This window comes from Pseudopipra pipra, chromosome 12 (genome assembly GCF_036250125.1).
Source record: "Pseudopipra pipra isolate bDixPip1 chromosome 12, bDixPip1.hap1, whole genome shotgun sequence".
Classification (NCBI taxonomy): domain Eukaryota; kingdom Metazoa; phylum Chordata; class Aves; order Passeriformes; family Pipridae; genus Pseudopipra; species Pseudopipra pipra.
Window position 1 is genome coordinate 13271561 of NC_087560.1, and position 18254 is coordinate 13289814.

Sequence of the window (18254 nt, forward strand, 5' to 3'; positions counted from 1 at the left end):
GACATGATGAAAATTCACACTGGTTTATTTTACAAGAAAGCTGTAGAAAAGTGACAATTCTCCCTCTTGACTTAGGAGAATTGAACCTTCACTACAGAGCTCACTGCAAGCTACCATAAGAAGAAGTGCCAGAAAGACTGAGCCAGGTTTTGTGTGGATGGAGAGATGCTGCAAGTGATGTTTAAAAACACCACAAACTTTTACAGTGGTCCTTAATTCCACTGCCACGTGCTTGCATCCAGTCTCCTACCAACTCAAGGCAGCTCCCATCCAGCACCCAAATACAAGGTCCCTGTTAAAAAGTGTGTTGTCCAGCCAGGATAACGCTAAGTTTCCCATGCTGTCCTGGCTCCAAACTTCAGCAGAGAAGCTTTTTCCGTGAGTAAGTCCTGCTAAGGGGACGCCTCCTGGAGACCCTCATGTGGAATGGAGACAGCTCCTGGTTGGCAGCAATTTGGACAGCATCAGATTCCTCTTCTACAAAAAAACAGAAAGAATACATGAAAGCCACAGTTTGCCAGAGTTCACCAGTGACTCCAAGAAGCCGAGTGACAACGGGAGACAAGTTGTTACCTTGGACACACTTCCTCCGAGCCGGCGGTGGGGACAGCAGCGGGGACTGGGTCAGGGCTAGAAGGCTGCTGGTCGAGAGCGTGCTCTTCAAGGGTGGAGTTGAGCCTGGGGAAGCACAGTGAGAAGCTGCAGCAAAACCACTCAACAACTCCAGTGTTAAGTTTCACACACAGCCTTTATGCTACCTCGAAACCGCCAACAGTACAAGGGATACTTTATCTGAAACAAACCCTAGGCTGGCGCAGTGGGTTTCTGGCATTCAAGAAAGGTAAACAGCAGCCTGGGATTAGCTCTTAGCACATTTAGTTTTCTGAGGTGGTTCAGCAGAAGAATGCTTCACTCTATTAAACACAGTTAGTCTTCAGGTAACTCACGTGTCCTGGAAGAAAACTGTTACAATCATGATGATCTGTAAATACAACCACAAGGGCTGTAGATACAGAAAGTCTCTTACGGAACCATCTTACAGCTAAACACTTGTTATTTCATGTCCTAACTATGGACTGATGTTGCTTTAAAGTTTGCCTGTTTTCCTCCGTAATAACTGTTGAATAAATAAGACACTGCCTCTGTATACAAACCTTTCTTTGCAAGAGGAAACAGACACTGAAACTTAATGCAATGACTTCAGAACACCTGCCAGAGTCTCCTGTAACATGTAATTTCTACAGCAATACTGGATTAAATATTTGGATTAAGTATTTGTATTAAGGCCTTGTTTACAGATCTGAGACAGCCTATTTCACTGAAGTCAGCTGAATCATCTGTACTCACAGCAAAAGCAAAGAGGCAGCTTAAACTTACACACCTACTGACACAACATTATTGCCAGCAAGGGAATCATTTCTGATACCCACTTACAACAGGCCCACCACGGGCAGATGGAAAAATTGGTGCACCAATAAATACCAACATCCATAGGACTAACCTTGTCATGGCTCCAAGTCTACACTGAAACAGCCAAACTTTGGACTTAAGACAGTTGGTTTCAGAGCTGGACACTGGGCAGAAACAGCTAGTGGCATCAATGTGAACCCAAATAAATCATCAGCTGGGTGCAAGCAGGATCCTCCCTCCTCAAGTTCTCAAACTTTCCTTTTAATTCCTCCAGCCTCCTGCTCTTTCATATTTCTCTGATATCTCTCCCATCATTAATACACCATTGATGAACTCCTCATGTCCAGTCTGCCTCTCCACATAATTAACTTCCATGTCTCCTACAAGCCACTCTCCCCTTCCACCTCATTTTCCCTCAGATAGTTACACAGAAAACAACTGTGTTCTTGTTTTTGTCTAACCCCCATTTTTAACCAAATCTGAATTTCAGTGGAGCGTCTTTCATGCCACTTAATTACCTGACAAAAGGAAGACATCGTCATCCCCTAGACTACTGTGCTGCTCAAGTGTTTTGAGTGCACACATTCCTGGTTTCTCAGGAAGTACAGAGCCTGTCCTTGATTTGCTTCTGTTTCCCTCATCTGTGGAAAAGTCAGGGAGATCCAAACTGCACCTATCAGTGCACGATCTCTTGGCATCGTGATTCTCCTCCTTTTCTGGTGATAGATAAGTAAAGACCCGCTTCTGAGACTTCAAGCCAAAAGTTCCCATGGCAGAGTCCTCATCAGCCCTGGGTTCAGAGTCACTAGGAGATGCCTGATCTTGGAGCCTGCAAATCCCTTCCAGTTCAAATTCCCCAGGAGTATTTGTTACTTTGCTGCTGAGATGCTCTGAGATCCTCATCACTCTTTCTCTGCCTGCTGACATCCATGTCCGTTCATCAGCATTCCTCTCGCTCTGACCACAGCTCGTGCTGGCAGTGCTGCCTGCTGCTCTCTTTCTCCGAGGCCAGTCCTTGATGGCATCTGGGGTAGTCTTCCCCTTCTGCTTTGGAGAAGGCGTCTGGAAAACTCCTGCTTCCATGGGGAAGGGGGAAGTGACGTTAGAGGCACAGCTTGTTGGGGTGTATGACTGGCATATGTAGGTCTGGCCCGCACCTTTCCCAGGTGTACTGTGGAAAGAACGACAGCAGGACGGTGAAACACAGGCAGCTGCCAGTTTTCCTGGGTGCTTGCTACACAAGGTCATAGCAAGATCACTAAAGGGGCTTTCTCCTCCCTTGGATTTGCTGGCACTTGCTTCAGGTTGAACTTCCAATGATGAGCAAGAGCCAATTTTCTTAATGCGAAGTTTGGGCAGGCCTGAAGCTTGCATTTCCATTTCAACTTCATAGGTCGGTGGGCTGGCAGAAGGCAGTTTGTTACCATTTTTAGGAGTGGAGAACTTGGCTACAAGTTGAGGATCTCCCATCCGTGCTGCAGCCTCCCGCTGCCTCCTGTCTGCAGTGCAGCGCAAGGAATAGGCTGTGGCAGACTTTGGCACAGGAGGCGACACGTTCAGGGCAAATCTGGAGCGTCTCTTGAGACTTGGAGCCTTCAGCGCCATATATTCTTCCCTCACCAGAGTTCTTGGTTCCAAGTCATCACTAACTGTTTGCAAATCACTTAGGGAGGACTCACAGGTGTTTGCATTGGAGATCCCCTCCTTAACCAATGGCTCACAGTCTATCTCAGCATCCTGTGCATGCACCTGCTCTCCAGCAAAAGGCTTTGGAGACAAATGCTTTTCCAAGTTTTCCAAGTCCTCTCTCGAAGGAGACTTTTGAGATGCTACATTCATCTGTTTATTTTTCTGCAATACAGAGGTAATTTCAGTAACTTGAGACTGATGAGGCTGAAGGCTTTCTACAGAACAGTTACCACTATCATGATGACTGTCCCTATTTTCAGAAGGTGCTGCACATGCAAGCATGAGGTTCTCTTCTCTAGAATCTGGTTCACAATTAGCCTGCTTGGATGTGTGAAGCAGGGACCTCAGTGAAGTGCCAGTAATACCTGGAGACTTCTGAGAAGATGGTTTAGATGCACTAAGTTCCCAGTCAGACTCCCCAGCCTGTGCACGGGAAGCAGAGCAGATTGTCACAGTGTTCATGGAACTTCCACAGAGCAGAGAACTGCAGAGAGGCTCGAGCCTCACAACAAGCTGAGGTATTTCTGTACCCAGTGGGTTTGTAAACAACTTTGAACCTGGATCTTCGGGTTTCCTGGGAGTCCTTTTAGTTGCTTCAGATAACGGATCAGACTGCATCTGAATTTCCTTTGTGAGGATTTGCCTCCGAGCACCAACTGGAGATGCTAATTTTGAGAGGTATCTCAAGGAACGTCTTGGAGTTTGCAGTCCTGTAAAACACCTTTCCTGGATGGCAGAGGGGGAAGAAGTAGTTGGATTTGAATCTGTTGGAGGCAATAATGAGGCACTGAGTGCTGTGAACCCTTTGTGTTCTGATGTTTGTAAGAGAGACTCTTTACAAGGAGGGGAAAGTCTTTGTGCTGTAGAACAGTCCTCAGAAGTGACCTGCAGAAAGTGAACCCTCTTACTTTCAGTTAACGCAGATGGCGACTTAACCCTTTGTGCAGGAGGAGAAAAGTACTTTCCCAAACACTTAGCTACAGTCTGCTTAGTTGCTGGACTTTTGCCAGGAGTCTTCTCCAGCTTCTGTGGTGTCCTGTGGGCAATGCGAGGCGATCTCCTTGGTGGCTTACTGGCAGAATTCAGCAGCTTGCAGGCAAATTTATGAGGTGTTTTCCTAGGAGTCTGCAGGAGAAAAAATAAATTAAAGAATCATGTTTGTTCTATTCCAACAGTATCATCTACCCATCTCCTTATTTACTTCCTAAAATTTAAAACACAACCCTCCATTTGATTAGACTTAAGAAACACTAAATTTAAGATGCATTGGTCTGATTAAACATGAATAGAAAAACAGGATGGGAAGAAAGAGAGAGGGAGGTAGGTAATTGTTTCTACCTGACAGGAGGTTACTTCCTCTAAGTGTAAGGAGTCTTTTCTCGTTCTCCTCTTTCCAGGTGAATGCTTCACTGCAGGACTACACTTGTCAGTGACTGCACCAAAGAAAAACCTCTTGGGAGTCTGCACAGGGGGGATCTCTGAATGCTGCTTAAGGCCTATAAAATGAAACAGTACAATTCAACTAACACAACTAATGTGCCACAATTGTCTGAATCATTTCAGATGTAGGAAAAAGTAGTGTAAAAAGCTCATATCCCTGGCATGTTCTTTTCTAACCAAATGTTAAAGCTTCACCAGAATTATGGTTATTTCCCAATATGAAATTAATATCCATCTGTAGAAAGAGCACTTCAATGACAAAAAAGTACAAAATAGCTCAGCCTCTTATTCTATTTATAGCTTGTAGCTTTAGATAGTTCTGGTTCATGACTAAGGATTCTAGTAAGTACAATATAAAGAACTAAGTGTCACCATTTTTAGCTGATAATCCTACTGAGAAAGCCAGCAAAGAAGATCCCATCAGTCACTGCTTTATGCTGCCACAGAGCAGACTGAAAGTAAGCTTCAGGATTTCTGTCCCATATTTTACAAGGATTTCACTGCATTTAAGGAATACAGACTGACAATCAGTGGTATTCTGTTAGATGGGCCTGACTGGTTTCTTAAGTTGGCAGTGAATTCATCATAGAAATAGCTGCCTTACCATCCTCCAAATTCAGATTACCAATTAAAAATAATTACTGGGGATGAATTTCTGTCTACAGAAGATATTACATGACAGCTCTTAGCTTCTTACAGTCTCTTGTAGAGCCAAATCAAATCAAACTCAGAGCTATCCATGTCAGCTTTTCAGATCAGCAGTATCAGTCTGCTCAAATCCCAGTCAGTACCTTCTACATCCTGCAGTGCACAGCTCTCCTCTTCTTGCCCCTGGTGGACGCGCTGTGAATTCTTTGAGCTTGGCTGTGTAGTGGAATAGAAAGCACTGGAGCAGGTCCTGTTCAAAGACAGCTGTTTGATGCGTGGGCTTCTTCTCAAACTTGCTTCTGAAAAGGTAAGAACATTGGAGACTGAGCCTTCCTTCTCCCTCAGCAATGGGCACATCATCAGGAACAGTTTGTAACTGAAACAGGCACACTCCAAGAAGAAAATTCCCTACAACAAACTACCTCACACATGGAGGCAAGTGTATGAAGAAAGCTTCAACTTTCTTGAGGATCTGGAATTTTTATGCATATAAATCTCATTCTAAACTATGATGCCCCCTCCTCTAAGTCATAGTTATTTTCATTCCTCTCTAGCAATTATATGGAAAGGAATGCTAGAAAAGCCATGTTCAATGCAAGTTATATCCAGGTTAAAAGATTGGTTAATTCTCTTGTCTCTTTTTTTGTCGTGATTTCATCTTCCTGTTTGCCCAGCCATGCTGTTTTCCTCTTCCTTCCTGGGATAAGGAACAGCAGTAGCCAACCTAAGAGACACTTCACAGAGCCAGGTGGCTGTCTGTTACAGCAGGAATCAGAGCAGTATTAAGGTCACAGCACAACATGGTGAAGTTACATTAAAAAAAAAGCATGTGCTGGTTTGACAGTAATTACAGAAGCTCAGAATCTTGTTCACCCTTAAAGTCCTTCATGCATTTTCATTTACAGGAGTCACTATCTACCTTTCTTTCCTAACTTCTACTACACAGGGCTGTTAAAACAGTGAGCAGCAAGTGGTTCTATCAGAGGCAGCTGTGCTCCACCAACAGAACAGTACAACACTTCTGTACTGACTACTCATGAATTACGTAAATTGAAACACGCTTATCTTACAAGCTACAACACAGCCAAACCACCTTTCATGAAAAATCAGTGCTTACCATATATAGCCTTCTCTGGAGATTCTTCTACAACACCAGTGTCACAACCTGGATCAGAAGACCTTGAGAAACAACAGACATTTTGGTCTTAGCATACTAAGCACATTGACAGGAACGGAACTTCTCCCAGAGACTGAAAAGTAGTACTCCATCCTACACCAATATGTTGCTTTGTGGGCTACTCTAAGTGAGAAATTACTGAGTGCTTTGCCTCCTATTAAGATATGATTTAGCATGGGTTACTCCCTAGCTGTACAGGTAGCAGTTCTACATGGAAGTAAATGCTAGAATTCAACCTGGAGTCCACAAAATACAGCATAGGCCTTTTCAGAAGCCCTTGAATCAGCAACTGAACCTCAAGAGACATTAGCTGCAGGAATTAAAGCAGCCTGACCTACATGATGAAAGCAGCAGTATTCCCCCCCACTTAAGCAATGGAACTCAGCCTCCACTGGTTCTCTTACTGCCTTAAGCAAAGATGACACTTTGACCACAAAGATACCTGGTACTTGTGCTCATAACCATTATTTAGACATCCAATACTTACTGAAGAAACTTAGAAAGAACTTAACTCACCGGCCTTTGATCTGCTTTTGTAGGAGTCTCCCGGAGACCTGCTTATGTAGTGGTGTTTCTGCAACTCTCTTGGTCAACAACTTGCGATGATCTAAAAATCATGCAAGAGCTATAACATCACACAATGATAAAGCACTTGGGACAAGTAAATAAATACAGTTTTGTACAGGCTTCAGCTTAAGGACAGTCTGTACAGAATCACTGTGCACCAGCCTTCCAGCATTCACAAGCTATCATGATTTCAGAGTCCAGTGTCCACATCTCCTTCCCACTCAGTATTATTAATAGTACCATGTCAGACAGAGTTAATCTACTGAGATTTCTTCATCTTTCTTTCACAGATCCTTTTTTAACCAAAAATTTTTAACACTGGATTTCTTTGAGATGTAGAGTTCAGTAAAAAAATAGGTTTCAGTTTCAATACCATCAATATTCACCCTCCAAACACCACAGCAATGGCCACCTTTTCTCTTTATTGAAAAACAGATTATAATTGTTTCATTGAACTGAGAAAGCAAAAATAGGAATTCTAGCAAAAACTCCTCTCCAACAATCCTACATGTGCAAGTCATGTCCTACCTTTGGTGCCTTCATCAGTGCATTTGTATTTTAAGCCTTCCACAGCAGATACTGACTGGCTTCTAAGCATCTTTTTCAGAGACCTTTTCGACGGTGAAAGTATCTCTTCATTGAAGAGGTTCCTCCTTACCTTTGTAACCTCTGTGAAGCAAGAAAAGCAAGAAAAGATCAAATTAAAAATAAGAGGAAAAAAAGGGAAAAAAAAAAATCACAGGAAGGTAATTTTGTCAGGACACCAGAGAAAGAAAAACACACCAGCATGGAAAGACAACTTTTTAGAGGCCACAAAGCATTGAAAAGTTGTTTTTTCTGCTACTGGAACATGTCCTCCTCTAAATCCACTCCAGACTTCTCTTATAAATTTGTATTATTTACATTATCCCAACAATAAGCTACAAGAAGGTACCATAGTAGAACAAGCAGCCAGTCAGTGTCCATGTGGAGCAGCATTAGGTGCACTACAAAATCTCAACTGAAACACGGTTCAGAGAACAATAAATGTGGGATTTATTTTTATTAATTATTTTGTGGGGTGATATCCTGTTTCCAGATATAGGAATTCAATCTTGTCCCAATTTTCTTTTCAGGACAGAGAAGATGGAAATAATTCAAGGATGGAAAAGATTCAAGGAAGAATGGAAAGGGTTTTTTTTAGAGGATGCAGGATTTAACTTTTCTGCACATGAGCACACAGAATACCGTTTATCTTTTCCTCAAAGTTTTTACAGAATTCAACAAAACTTCCTTCTCATTTCCAATGTGCCTCAGCATAATTTCATCGTGGCTCACTAAATTTTACAGGGAGAACATGTGCTGAAGATGCACCTGTCCATGAAAAAGCTAGAAGTCAATATACCTTGCACTGCTTCTTTCTGCAACAAAGGCATCTGTTGGGACTTCTCAGGAGCAAGGTAAGAACGGGAGTTCTCCTGAAACAAAGAAGAAATCAGCCTCACCAGCAGCGCAATGTTATGTTTAATTAAGCATATTAACTGTAAGCTCTGAACTACACATTTCAATTTCTCCTTCAAGGCAATTTGATCTCTGTACAGTTGACACAGGGTACACTTACTAGGGGAATACAGAGCAAGAGTTTTTTGCACTCAAGTGTCACAACTCACACATAACCCTTTTGGAAGAGTTTTACCTTTCTGATGGGATTCTTGGCCATCTTGGGAATTTCAATTTGACGCAAGTTCTGTGGTGCTTCTGTCATGCTCCTGTGTCTGGCTAACACGTGATTCCTTTAGAAAGTATACAAAGACTAAGTTAGCATAAGACCAGAAGCACAGTTATCAACCTACTGACAATTAAAGTTAGGTTTGACTCTAGAGATAGGAAGTGTTTATCTAAATTGATTGCAAACTGCATTAGTACCTCACTTAATACAACACTGAGGGATGATTTGCAATATAAATAACTATTCCTAACTTTAAGGTTGGTATTGAAGCTTATTCACAATTTTTTAAAACATACACAGAATTCCTAACATAGAGAACTACAGTAAATCAGTTTTAACTTTAACAATATAGGGTCACCTACTGCAGAGCAGAACATCCTTTTCCTTTCATGGAAGATGCTCATGTACTTTTGCATAAGATGCAAATACACAATCAAGATTATGTTTTCATACGGTCAACAATGGCTAGTTAAAATGAAAAATTAGAGCCTCTAATATTTCTTTCAGGCTTGCAGAGTTATGAGGAGGTGTCTGTTTGCCCCAGCCAGCTATTCAGCAACAGAAACCTGCAGCGTAGATAACTCCTCAGTTACAGCCCAGGCTGCAACAAAAAGCTGCCTCCTGTTTGGAATTATTACCTTCTCTTTTGGGCAGATCTGGTGCGCAGCTCCTCCAGCTGGTCACTCTCTGTGCGAACAGTGCTGGGAGTCAGGACAGACGATAAAGACGGTGGAAGGCCTGGAGATTTGCTGTCCAGAGTCATGGAGTCATCACTGAAGAAGTCTGAAGGCAGAACAGCTGCCAGCTTCGGGGGTATTTGTGTACCGAGACCATAGTAAATATCTCCAAGAGTCTTTGGTATAGAATTCATGTACCTGGAGCAGCAGAGAGAACCCATATCAAATACATTCCCACTCAAACTTGTTGGTGTTTCAGTCCCAAGGTTTGAACTAAATCCTTGTTCTTACATGTTAATTAAAAAAAAACAACCAAATATCAACTGGGCTTTTTAATTAGTTTACTTACTTATCGGCTGCTCTTTCTTTAATCAAAACATAAACGTAACAAACAACACGTCTAAATTTCTGCAAATTACAAAGATGCAGCAAATCAAAGCTGTAGATTGCTGTCTACTCACAGACAACATCCAACCAAAACCACAGTCCCCAGCAACACTTCAGTCATGCTAAAGAACTTACAATTCCAGTATTTCCTCTAGAAACTTTGTAAGATACCCCGGGTCTTCGGTCAGACATAAAATGCGCAGCACATCTGTCATCTGGAAGAGAAAGTCAGGTGGGAAAATGGATTAAGTTGGGACAGCTGCGGCATCAGATATTTTAGCAAGGAATATAGTGTTAGAGTAATATCAAAGGAAAACTGCAGGTTCCAGGTCTGCATTTCTAGTGCCACCCAGAAACACAACTCGCTCTATAATTTACTTGCCTCTTCCAACAGCTGCTCCATTTCGTCAGCATTGCTTTGCAGCGAAGGGCACTGAAGGCACAACTCAAGGCGCAAAAATACTTGAAGTCGGCACCTAAGAAAACAAGTAATTATCCACTACCTTTTTTCTAATGGAAGCAGCATATTTACTGCAAAAGGTGTGCTCAAAAAAGCAATGGGAAGGGAAGTAGCTCCTTTTGACAGCATAATCTAGTTAGCATTTCATTTTGGTGGCAGGGGAGATGCCTCATTTCAGATATAGGCTGCACTGCTTATCACACAGCATGGGCATATTTGCATTTAATGAAATGGTTTTACTGTGACCAGAGATTCTCCTTGAAATTTTTGCCCCATGTCAATACTTTTCCATTTGTACAAAAATGCCACCATTAAAAATTGCTAACCAACTGCACAGAATCTCAGAAGCTGAAGTAAATACAGTGTCTCTTACTCTCTGACTTTGGTCTCCTTCTGTGAGCCGTGCTGTTGTCTGAGCATTTTGCTGGTCTTCAGGAGATGGTTTCTGACTCTTTCCACACAGGCCACCTGCAAACACACATAATTACAATAAAACCTTCAATTCTGTTCCCTGTCTGTAGGGCAGGTTCCCTCCTGGCTTCGGTCATCCCCCTAAGCCATTCTTTTGGGAATAGCCCAATTTTTTCTCTTTTGTTTCAAGGAAAGGAATTATCTTTTTCTTTCAGCAGCAAAGTCACAATGAGAAATAGAAAAACTGTGAGCTTGAAATCACAGAGGTCGCTTGCAGCTTTAGGCCCTCCTCAGTTTACTATGGTTTTGTTTCTCACAGTATTTTTCTTCAATTATTCACAAGTTTACCAATTTTGGTTTCAGGTTATTTTAAGTCTATGCATAGTATTAAAGACTGTAAATACCTTCTTTAAATACATTTTTTCAAGAATGTATTTAAAAATACTGTCTTTGAAATTAGGATTTGGAAGGAGGTCAATGTAAAGGAAGGACATCTGTTGCAACCTTTAGCAAAGGTGTGTAAATGGGTAACTGAAGTGGATTTTCCTACACTCTTCTACAACTACCCAGTTTGTCAGTACTGAATCAACAGATAGAAGCAGTTAGTGGTTGTGGTTTTGACTACATGCAACTGCACATAAAACTTCAGAGATGAAGGAAAGGTAGCCTGAAATAGTAAAAACTCCAACTTCCAGATCAGTAACAACCCTGCCCACATGCTCTTACCTACCTCTTTCTCTTTGAAATCTTGTACTTTCAAGAACCTTTTAATGGCCGTGATCATATTCTGGGCACACGCAGACAACTGAATTCCCTCAGCAACAGCCTTCTGGTAGCTCTCTATTAAGTGGGACTGCAGCTCCTCCTCTGTTTGGAAGTCTGCAAGGGAAATGGTCTGTGTTAACTCAATGCCTGTTTACCACAACTCATTCCAACCGAGGAGGAAAACAGAGGAGGTCAAAAATATTTTCTCCAGCAAAGATGCATCAAGCCTACAGAACACTAACAGAACCAGTCCCAGGTCCAGACCCATGACATTATCATAAGTTAAATCAAGTTTATAATCAAAAATCAAAGTTTGCTTAAGGTGAGCAAACTTTCAGGCTACTACAGCAGTCAAGAAATGCCCTTTATTTCTACCTAATTAGTAAAGAGGACTACATTTCCAGTTACACCTTGATGGGTGCTTCCCTCTACCTCTTTTGGTTAAATAAAGAGAGAGAGGGGTAGAAAAAAATTACTATTCTTTGCGACCCTGAAGATACAGAAACCCAAATATTGATCTACTCCCTGGCACTGAATACTGCACTATTAACCTTCCCTTTCCCTTCCATAAAAATCCTGTATGAACTCCTGTATCAGGATATCGAAAGTTCATATGGGATATATCAGGATAGGAAGATACCAGGACTTAACACACACCAATTGGTATTTTAAGTGCCTTTTCCTTTCCTTCCATCTTGTCATCTAATCTTTTTGCTGGAAGCTTCTGTGGAACCTTCTCATTCACTGCAGGTGGCACAGCATCAGGTTGAAACTTCTGAGCTTTTACATTCAGTCTTGCTACGTTGAGCATCTGCAGGGATCTGGACATGGTCTTCATCTTCTGCCTGACTGGAGTTCGGGGAACTCCACCTACAGTGCCATTAAAAAAAAGGAGTTTTACCATCAGGGACACTGGGGCAGGAACTCCGCCTGAGGCAGAGCACAACACTGAACTCTGTGTTATCGTCAAGTGAGATCAATAACCTTCTGGAGGAAAACATGGCCCAAAAGGTTGGCATTTCTCCATGAAATCCATGTACAGGCAGTGTAGCAGGCAGCTACTTCTCCAAGTAAAAAGTGGATGAAAACTACTGCTCTGCATAAGAACTTACATAGGTATAATGAAAAGTTATATATATAGGAAGCAATTTTATATCACAGAAATAGAACCAGCTGACAGAGCAGGGCTTGGGGATACATCAACTGTGGTTAGTGTAGGGAAATGCAATGATTAAATTCTTCTAGAAGAAAATGTTTTATTTCTCTAATAAGAATAAAGTTGAAAGGTTGTAATATTTACTAGTAGTTGAAGCAGTCCTCGTTTCAAACTGCAAAGCTCTGCATGCTGCTTTTGTCAGTCACTGCACAGCCTTGAATTGCAGTAATTTGGCTTCTACTACAGGACAAACCTAATACTAATACGCAAATGAGACCATCCCTAAACAAAAAAATCTAAAGCATGCCACTACCCAGCAGAGCACAGATCTCTGGGGTTCACACATCACCTTTTATTGACAACAGGCACACATAATCCCAAAGTATACATACGTCTTTTTTTGTTATTTCCTGGTCCAGCTGTAGCAGATGTTTCACTGAATTTTCTCTGGTACAGATCAGATAGACTTTCTGAGAGCTCCACATCAGATTGGTCTGCATCATCCTTCCCATTAGCACAAGGAACCTGCAGAAGCCTATAATGAAAGAGCAAATCAATACAGTTATCAAAAAAAAATGGGAATGGGAGGCATATCCCTGTAGACAAAAACAAGGCTTTTCTAGGTTCCAGTCCACGACAATATAGTGCAAGTAGCACATGCCAGTAACTCCTTCATCACCTGTTCCCCAACACACTTAAGAGATACAGAAAACCCAAACCACCTTTAAAAGGGTCACACCAAGTTGGAAACAAGTGTTACATTGATGTACAATGGATACACCACTGCCCTGTACCCCAAAACCACATAAGTAGCTTTGTGCTTTCTAAATTACCCTGTAGTAGGCTTTTTTTTGTTTCACTCAGCAAGCTCTTTGAAGAAAGTAAGCTCATTCATTACAAGTAAATACCAACTGTGAGAACACAACCACTATCTTCAGTATCTTGCAGTGGATCTTATCATACCATAAGAAAAGCTGAAGTCTGACATTTCCCAAGTAGCTTAAGGTCATTTTAAGTGACCTGTATCACTCCTGAGACTGTCAAGATTTTAATCCACACAAACTGCTACCAACAGATAATGAAGTAAAAGCCCACAAAAAACTGAGTACAGAAATAAAAGCACTAGAAAAGCACTTCATTCTAGAACTCTAAACAATGCTACAGCCATACTCCCTTGACAGGAAGTAGAAATCCTTGATTATTACTCATGAGAAATATGTTTCAGAAAAATACCTGAAGGACTCCATCAAATCTGAGCTTGCTCCACAAGCATTCGATGCAGGATACCATGTTTCCAGCACTGAAGGATGCCATCCCCCTGTATGGGACAGTTCCCGTTGAACCCACTCTGGCACTGGAGTTTCTTCTCCTGTGAGCACACACACACACAAATTAGAAAAACTAAATTAAGTGGCAAAAAGTCCCAGCCTTCACAGAGGCTCCCCAACCTTTGATCCTGGAGAGGCAATTTCATAGCTAATACAACAGGTCTTGAGACTCCTGAGGAAGATTCACTCGAACACAAAACAGCTGCCTTGCAACCACACCCAAAGGCTTTACTGGCCAGGGATGGCCTATGTGACACATTCTAGGAAACCTCCTTCTAAAAACCTGTCCCCAAGCACACATAGCTGCACTTTATCTACAAGCTAATGGAAGCAAACACTTTGTCAATAAAACAGAAAGGTACAACCATGCAGATTTCTGCATCACCTCACAAGGCTTGAGCTACAGTTGACAAAATGAACAAGTTGTGAAAACAAGAGACGCCTCACTGAGAAAATCATTAGCTTTAGATTCTTCCACTCTAAGTCAGATCTAGAGATCAAAAGAGGGAGAGTTTTGCATTTCCTGACACCTACCCAGACTGCCCAGTGGATCTTCCACCAACATGTCAATTTTACTCAAAACACTATTCACAATCTCTGGGAGATGAAGAGTAGAGTCTTGGGAAGAGTCCTCCACTACAGCTCCTTCCAGGCTGCATCGCTGAACTTCAGCAGTCCTCTCAGTACCAAGCACAGTCAGAACTGCAGCACCCTCAGAAAGTGGTGACAGAACAGCAGTGCAGGGGCACCAAGTTTTAGACAGAGATACCTCAGCAACCTATATTTAAAAAGAAAAAAAAGGGAAAAGAAAAATGTTTACTTTATCTATAAATATGGAGACCTAAGGAGCTTTCCAAACAGGTTATAGACTTGCATGACCTTCTAAAGAAGGTCCTTCTAGATTCAAATGAGCAACTTGCAGTGCAGCAATTACAACTATGATTGTCTTCACAATACAATACTGTCACCCCTTTTGTCACAGGTCATTTCAGAATAGGTGTTAGTTTGAGACAAAGAGGAATATTTACCATGTGCAGTCCTTCAGTCACCAGAGTCCTTAACAGCTGATGAAACAGTGACCTGTTACATCCTGCCTGCTCAGCCTGAGAGCTCTGCAGTATCCAGCTCTCCGTGAGAAAGTGGCGAGCCTGTACCAAGTTCCAATCCATCAAGTTTCCTTTCAGGAAGATGTTGACTGGACACTGCAGTTGTCTTTGGCCCATGGCAAGAGGTTCCAGGATCACAGCACAGCTTTCCTGCTTCTTTCCTCCTGTACAAGGATAGGATAAAGTAAAAGTCTGAAGGCAAGTAAAATGGGTTTTCCAATCCAGGTAAAGAGACAACTTCAATGCAAAAAAGACGATTTCCAAGATTAAAGGGGGAATATGCTCAACCATAAGTGTATTACAGAACTGACCTCCTCCCCAGGCCCTGAAGAAGCTGATTGCATGAAGGGACCACTGAAGAAAGGGCCCATGCATGCTGCATGTTGCTTTAAAGCTAACCTGTTTTCTTTTGAAGGGGCTTTTTATCTGCATCCTTATTTTAGATAAATTGAATAATTGTATAAGAAAAGGGAGTATGCTACTACAAGGTGGGACCAGCAAAGATCTCTTCACCCAAAAGTCTAGAAGCATGGAAAACTGAAGAGGCTAAATCAGAAATATGGGCTAACAGCTCTCAGAGGAACTAGAGCATATCCTGAACTTTTTTAAAAAAAAAAACTAGGCTTTTAAATACTGAAGTTACTTCTACACATACTATTCACAAGGTAAGGTCATCAAGGACCCTGCATGAGAGCTGTTACCAGCATGCACATCTATATTTTTCTTTTCTTTTATTACCAGGCATGCTGAGAAACAACGTTCCTTCTTGCTGGGGAAACACTGATCGATACACAGAGGGCTTTGAGAACAAGCAGTTCAGAGTCGCATCCAGGGGCAGGAGTGTGGTCCAAGACACTGGGAAACTGAAGTCTCCAAGGAAGGACTGAGCAACATCTGCCCTAGGGTGACTCAAACAGTGCACCAAGGCTTCAGCTGGCAAAATGGTGCCTCCCGTCTGACAGATCAGTTCAAACATTGTCCAGTATCCAACATGATCTGGGGCTTCGATCAGCTGGAATAAAGTAACAGAGAGGTCTCAAGTTAACGTTGGCAGTGAGAGAACCTTCATCCAAAGAAAGAAAGATTGAATGCTTTTAACAAAACTGGCACATGAAACAGACACAAAGCATCTAAACACGGTGCTTTCCAAGTGTTTTTATGGACTTTATCAGCCTTCACAGGAATCCGACAAAGAAAACACACTTTCCACTGAATTAAGAGCTAGCCAAAATTTTCAAGCTTGGGTTTTTGAATCTGGTATCCACACACCTGAACCATGAGACTGCTTATCTGCAATTCTTAATAGCTGTAACTCCCCTCTAACTCAAAGCACAAGAGGGCCCATCAATATCAGCCCATCAGTATCTCAGCCTCCACGTGGATGATTCTATATGAGTTTTCAGTCCCTTGCTGAAGATTATGTGGCAGTAACTGAGGAGCTCTCACTATCACCCAAAGACTACAGCAGAAAACTGTCCCCCCTTGTTATACAGGAGGGCAGGGTGGCAGGCGGCCCGCCACTGCTCAGAGCTGAAAGCTGTGCGGTATAACCTCGTTACCTGAGCCCGCTCAGCGGTGTCCACCCAGAACAGCGTGATCTTCTGTTCCGCCAGCAGCTCCTGGACACTCCTGGGCAGGAGTTTCTCCGCCAGCTCCTGCGCCGTGGGCGGCTCTCCAGGGGAGGAGGGGGCATCGCTCCCCGACACGAACCGCCGGAGTTCCCTCCGCGAGTGCGGGCAGGGCGAGAACACGAACACGGCGTTCACGAAGCCCTCAGGGGGCGCCTCGGGGGGCTCTGGGCCGGCCGGCCCCGTCCTGCGGCTCCTGCGGGGCGGCTTGGCCGGGGACGCGATCTCCGGGCGGTCCCACTGGAAGTCGAGCAGCGTCTCCTTGAGGCCACTGTGGGTGAGGGCGGCGCGGGACGCGGGGCCGGGCAGGGCGGCCGAGGGTCCCCGCGCCCGGAGCCTCTCCACCAGCTCCTCCTCGAACCGCTCCCAGGCGCGGGGGCCCGGCGGGCGGAACCCACCACCCCGCGAGGCGCCGCCGCGGCCGCCGAGCGAGTCGAAGAAGCGGAATGCCCAGCGGAGGCGGGCGAGGCCGAAGCGGCAGCTCAGAAGCGTGAGGAGGCGGAGGGCGCCGCGCTGGAGCGGCTCCCGGCGCGCGGGGCCGGCGGTGTCCAGCAGGAACACGGCGCTGCGGGAGCTCGACATGGCGCACGCCGCCACCGGCCACCCGGCCCGGCCCGACCCGACCCGGCCCGGCTGCTCGCGCCCTCGGCCTGCGTGTGCCCCCATTGGCTGCCGCAGAGAGCCCCGCCCCATCCACCACCCCGCTCCTCGCTCCCCCATTGGCGGGAGCACGCGTGACGACAGGGAGGGGCGGGGCCAGCGCGCGGGACGAGCCCATTGGCCGCCGCCGTTTTAAAATTTAAAGACGGCGAAAGCGCGCGTGACGGTGACGTCAGGGGGCGTGATCGCGTGACGTCACGTGTTGTGGTCGTGACGTCACGGAGGCGGCCGCGGGTCCTGCAGGGCACCGGGGCTGAGCCGCGGGACCGGCCCTGCCCGCCCCGCACCCCGGCAGGCCCCGCTCGCCGCTAGAGGTCCGCGCCGCACACGGCACCTCCCCATCCCCGACACCCACCAGCCGCCCGCGGGCTGGGGCGGGCAGAGCCCTGCCGGCTGCCCCATACGGCACCTCCCCCCTGAGCATCCCCGCAGCAACGGCACGGACAGCCCAGGGCCCGTATAGGTGAAGTTCAGGTTCAAATTCAGATTAGATATTAGGAAAAAAAAAATATCATTTTTTAGGGTGGTCAGGCATTGGAATAGGTTGCACAGGAAGGTGGTGGAGTCACCGCCCCTCTAAGTGTTCAAGACCTGTCTGGATCTGCCGCTGGGTGATGTGGTTTGCTGGGTGATGTGGTTTGCTGGTCGCACTGATGGTGATGGGTTGATGGTTGGGCTGGATGATCTTAAAGGTCTCTTCCAGCCTCGATGGTTCTATGGAAAGTTGTAGGGTCACGGCACCTGGACAAGGGCTGACATGTGATCGTGCAATGTAGCAGCAGAGGAAGCCCTGCAGACCAGAGCCGCCCCACCCTTCTCTCCAGAGCTCGAATGTCCCAGCCTAAACCAGTGTCACCAGCAGCCAGTTGTACTTATAAAGCAACAAAGACAAGCGGGCAATAAACGGCCCATTCGGCTTTGCTGGTGACTGAGCACAAGCAGGTTTAACAAGCTGGAACAAGGAGCTGATCCACTTGGGTGCCCAGGACTAACCTGCCACCAAGAGCAAGGGAAGGACAACAGGTCTCTCTGACTGG

At 44.6% G+C, this 18254-nt stretch overlaps 1 protein-coding gene across 1 annotated transcript; it reads right to left on the reverse strand.

Annotated features, from left to right (window-relative positions):
* Positions 1 to 7: 7 nt before the first annotated feature.
* On the reverse strand, positions 8 to 17154 carry TICRR (TOPBP1 interacting checkpoint and replication regulator). Its single transcript, XM_064668983.1, has 22 exons — positions 16489 to 17154; positions 15668 to 15941; positions 14852 to 15093; positions 14358 to 14601; positions 13729 to 13864; positions 12888 to 13030; positions 11997 to 12209; positions 11305 to 11453; positions 10537 to 10631; positions 10086 to 10179; positions 9839 to 9918; positions 9278 to 9514; positions 8607 to 8703; positions 8316 to 8388; positions 7460 to 7600; positions 6881 to 6971; positions 6305 to 6366; positions 5331 to 5486; positions 4438 to 4595; positions 1929 to 4224; positions 574 to 678; positions 8 to 477 (listed from the first exon to the last, which is right to left on the reverse strand). The coding sequence occupies exons 1-22, from the start codon at positions 17137 to 17139 to the stop codon at positions 359 to 361; spliced, it is 5856 nt and encodes a 1951-aa protein (XP_064525053.1). The 5' UTR covers positions 17140 to 17154; the 3' UTR covers positions 8 to 358.
* Between the last annotated feature and the right edge of the window lie 1100 nt (positions 17155 to 18254).

Excerpts from the sequence above, each read along its gene's own strand:
- TICRR (XM_064668983.1), bottom strand. The coding sequence starts at position 17,139 with ATGTCGAGCTCCCGCAGCGCCGTGTTCCTGCTGGACACCGCCGGCCCC. Across the intron at positions 8,704-9,277 it reads AGATCTGCCCAAAAGAGAAG|GAATCACGTGTTAGCCAGAC; the intron begins GTAATAATTCCA and ends TACTTTCTAAAG. Across the intron at positions 679-1,928 it reads CGATGTCTTCCTTTTGTCAG|GCTCAACTCCACCCTTGAAG; the intron begins GTAATTAAGTGG and ends GTGCTTCCCCAG.